We start from the raw sequence: 1,230 nt of genomic DNA on the forward strand, positions 1-1,230 counted from the left end.
ACGAGTGTCCCCACTTCACAGATGAGGAAATGAAGCTTGGGCTGTTTGAGTAACCTGCCCAGGGTCACATCCTGGGCAAAGCCCAGATACAAACTCAGAGCTGGTTGGCACATAGCCTGTGCGCTTAGCCTCCAGAGCTATTTTGTCACTAGAATTTCCAGAAAGTAACACAATTGTGTTAGGGGATCTTAAGGAATGAAAACTTGTTGGGAGGCAGATTAAGTTAACCCTGACTTTATCTGGTGGCACCCTTGGCCCCTGCCCTGACCTTTACTTACCTGTGTCTGTGGACTAATATTAAGATTACACACATGTGTATCATACTCAAAGCTCTAATTTGGTGTAAATCTTCTTGAGATTCTGTTATAAAAACAACGTATATTAAGTGTGCAATATAAGGTCCTCAGTAGCCTTCCAGACATTGGTCATTCATTCTAAAAATACTTATTGAGCACCTTTAACTTGTCTCTTACTGCTATGGGCATTGGGGATACAGCCTTGAATAAGGACACCTAAGATTCCTGTGCGCATCGAGCCTAATTCTAGTGGGAGAGGCACACAATAAACAAAATAAACAAGTAAAATGTAGCACACTTAATACAGGTAAGTACTAAAGATGAAAAAGCAAGGAAGGGAGATATAAAGTACTGGAAGCAGGGACTGCAATTTCAGATTGGGTGACTACAGAAGGTGACATTTGAGTAAAGACCTTAGCAAATATCTTTCTAGGACTTGATGTCTTTGAAAATGTTTTCAATCAAAAGCTCCTATGGAGCAAACAATTGCTGTGTTATGGCATGTAGTCAGAGGAGTTATAAACATTTGGGAAAGATTTAGCAACACATTTCATGCTAATTTAGTCATGATATACATATACTGTACATACCAAAAACCAAACCAAATCCATTGCCATTGAGTCCATTTCATCCCATAGAAACCAACAGGCTATCCAAGGCTATAATTTTTATGGAAGCAGACTGCCACATCTTTCTCCCAAGGAGCTGCTGGTGGGTTCGAACCATTGACCTTTCAGTTAGCAGCCGAGTGCTTAACCACTGCGCCACTAGGGCTCCTATACATACCCATATTCATGCTATATTAGTTTCAAAGCACTTGGATTAAGGTTGTCTGATAATATACAGGACACCCAGTTAAATTTGAATTCCAGATAAATAACGAATAATTTTTTTTTAGTATAAGTATTTTTAAATACTAAATGAGACATACCTA

The 1,230-nt window shown here is 39.3% G+C and overlaps 1 protein-coding gene across 1 annotated transcript in view; it reads right to left on the bottom strand.

The window, feature by feature from the left end:
• MYO3B (myosin IIIB) overlaps positions 1–1,230 on the bottom strand; it is a 532,652-nt gene that overhangs the window by 111,630 nt on the left and 419,792 nt on the right. The window contains exon 22 of the mRNA XM_012555289.2: positions 279–360. Within this exon, the coding sequence (XP_012410743.2) occupies positions 279–360 (82 nt within the window). The remainder of the gene's footprint in view (positions 1–278; positions 361–1,230) is intronic.

This window comes from Trichechus manatus, unplaced genomic scaffold (genome assembly GCF_000243295.1).
Source record: "Trichechus manatus latirostris isolate Lorelei unplaced genomic scaffold, TriManLat1.0 scaffold00037, whole genome shotgun sequence".
In the NCBI taxonomy this organism is placed as follows: Eukaryota; Metazoa; Chordata; class Mammalia; order Sirenia; family Trichechidae; genus Trichechus; species Trichechus manatus.